Here is a 2,675-nt window from a genome sequence, read left to right as displayed (position 1 = left end):
ACAATAAACGTTTCTATATAATATTTAAATATACGCTGTTAATCTTCGCAAATGTATAGTGATATTATAATGCTTTACTCGCTTTATTTACCCTTGACATTATTGTTGTAAATATGATATTAACCTAATTTTTTTTTTACTTATTCTATAATCTTTCGTAAATATATTCTGTTGCTATCAACCGTCTTGTTATGTATTCAACTTATGTCTAATTTAATCATATTATATTTTAATGCAGATCATCTGTAAAAATTATGAAAAGCGCTAAGAAAAGCGCTAAGAAAAGCCCTAAGAAAAGCCCTAAGAAAAGCGCTAAGAAAAGCGTTCCATCATCTGAACCACGTCCTTCAACTTCAGGAGGATTTATGGATTCCTCTGCAGAACATCGATCTCAAGAGCAGCCCGATTTACGTAAACAAGCATTTGAACAACACTTAAAAACTATTAAAGAGTAATTACTCGTTTTGCTTATATTATTCAATGTAATGTCATTTTACTAGAAAAATTTACAACTGTATTATTTTAAAAAATTGCTTTTTCTACATTTAATCATATTACATTTTAATACAGAACTGTAAAGAGAACTGTAAAGAGCGCTGTGGAGACTAGAATAAGTAGCCCGCCCGGTCCATCACCTGAACAAACGACAAAAAACCCATCAGGCCCAGTTGATAAGTAATTACTTGTTTTTTGCTTATAATGACTTATAACGTAAAATATAATAACATCTTATTATTTAAATATTTTGACATTTCTGCACAAGAATAATTTATAATGTTAATATCTTAAATAATTCCATTTTTAATGACATATCACATTTCAATACAGACCAAATCTTACAACGTCAACAACATATGGTATGGATTCCTCTGCAAATCTACCGGTCAATTGGTTGGATGTATTAAAAGACTTACAGAAAATTAATAAGTAATTACTCGTTTTGTTTATATCATTCAATGAAATAGCATTTTACTAGAAAAATTTACAACTGTATTATTTTAAACAATTGCTTTTTCTACATGTAATCATATTATATTTTAATGCAGATCCGTTATAGAAGCCGTTATAGAAGCCGTTATAGAAGTTATGGAAAGCGCTAATAGCCCGTCCGTTCCATCACCTCAACCAGATCCTTCAACTTTAAGGGAATATGATAGGGATTCCTCTGAACGTAGAAGTGGAAAACAACCTGACTCGCAAGTTCTATCATCTGAACAAACGACAAAAGACTCAGGCGATGATGTGGATGCCGTTCTTCAAAATATAGCTACACCTAAAGAACCATTCGACCTAGACGAAATTGATATGAAGTAATTACTCGTTTTGCTTATATCATTCAATGTAATAATGGCATTTTACTAGAAAAATTTACAATTTTTATTATTTAAAAAAATTGCTTTTCCGCCGTTTTTACATTTAATCATATTAAATTTTAATGCAGATTTTTAGAAGAAACTAGTAGACGCGATTCTACAATACATAGCCCGTCCGTTCCATCATCTGAACCAGGTCCTGCAACTGCAGAAAGATATGATATAAATCCCTCTGAACGTGAGAACGATGATAAAACTAGAAGTGGAGAACAACCTGACTCGCAAGTTCTATCATCTGAACAAACGAGGAAAAGAAAGGGAGCAGTTGATGAGTAATTATTCGTTTTGATTTTAATATTATTTTATACAATGTCACGTTTCCCTTTCAACGATAACGATAAATATGAGAAATTATCTTAATGTATAAGAACTAAGAACATTAATCTATAATGCTATAATACGAATACAGAATTAGGGGAACTGTACCTAATATCGCGCACCACATATTTAAAAACCAAAAAATTTTGACTGAAAACTTCTATAAGACTATAACTTAACCGCATTATTTTATTCTAAGATTATCGTAATATGATCTCCATGGCATGAATATGTTCAAAGTTTATCTTAATTATCTTTTTTGAAGGAAAACAAAAAAGTAGCATTTTTCGACGTTGAAGAAAAATGTCCCTAATATCGCATCCTTATATTTTTGTTAAAAATACATATATGACACAATATATGTGCTGGAAATAGAAACAACTCAAAATAGGGCACATAAGGTTGGTAAAGGTATCCTCTTTTAACGATTAAGAAATTCCAGAGTTTCACAGACTATGTAGGATGGGGTGATGTGGAAGGGGGGGTCAGCAATGTCAGCATTCTGCCTGGTCAATTTACTCTCGGAAAAAGATCTTGTTAGTCATTGGACAGGAGGCTGAGGGAGCTTTAGAGGTATTCTAGAGGCAGATTAGTTAGGAAAAATAGTTGGTATAATAAACATTCCTAATAGAGGGCGGAATTAGGAATACCGCAAGGAAGAACCGTAACCGATTAAAGCATCACAATAATGGTTAGCAACGAATATCTCTAATTTAGGAATAAAATTAGACACAATATCACATGAGGGAAATTTGCTCTTAGTACATATCCTTTTTTCTGTATCTGTATTAATGACGTAAGACACCTCTTGCAAAATTTCGAAACCACGTTAAAACAATAAACTGCCATGCTACTTTTTATATCACAGTTCCAACTGAAATAAAACAAAAGATTGTCCAAAACAATGTTGTTCAACAGCTTTCACTGCTCATTCACAGAATGCAACACGTAACAGTCTTAATATTGTGCGGAATTAGGAACAAG

General features: G+C 32.0%; 1 protein-coding gene across 1 annotated transcript; it reads left to right on the top strand.

The window, feature by feature from the left end:
• The first annotated feature begins 254 nt into the window (after positions 1-254).
• LOC112460962 (probable histone-lysine N-methyltransferase CG1716) lies at positions 255-1,649 on the top strand. The gene is made up of 5 exons (XM_025025934.1): positions 255-451; positions 571-675; positions 829-927; positions 1,047-1,310; positions 1,442-1,649. Exons 1-5 carry the CDS (start codon positions 255-257, stop codon positions 1,647-1,649), a joined length of 873 nt encoding a protein of 290 aa, XP_024881702.1.
• The last annotated feature ends 1,026 nt before the right edge of the window (positions 1,650-2,675 follow it).

The sequence above is a fragment of the Temnothorax curvispinosus genome, unplaced genomic scaffold (genome assembly GCF_003070985.1).
Source record: "Temnothorax curvispinosus isolate PA1 unplaced genomic scaffold, ASM307098v1 QBEX01010940.1, whole genome shotgun sequence".
Lineage (NCBI taxonomy): Eukaryota > Metazoa > Arthropoda > Insecta > Hymenoptera > Formicidae > Temnothorax > Temnothorax curvispinosus.
Note: the sequence above shows the minus strand (reverse complement) of the source record. Positions and strands in the feature narration are given on the sequence as shown.

Excerpts from the sequence above, each read along its gene's own strand:
- LOC112460962 (XM_025025934.1), top strand. The coding sequence starts at position 255 with ATGAAAAGCGCTAAGAAAAGCGCTAAGAAAAGCCCTAAGAAAAGCCCT. Across the intron at positions 452-570 it reads CACTTAAAAACTATTAAAGA|AACTGTAAAGAGAACTGTAA; the intron begins GTAATTACTCGT and ends ATTTTAATACAG. Across the intron at positions 928-1,046 it reads GACTTACAGAAAATTAATAA|ATCCGTTATAGAAGCCGTTA; the intron begins GTAATTACTCGT and ends ATTTTAATGCAG.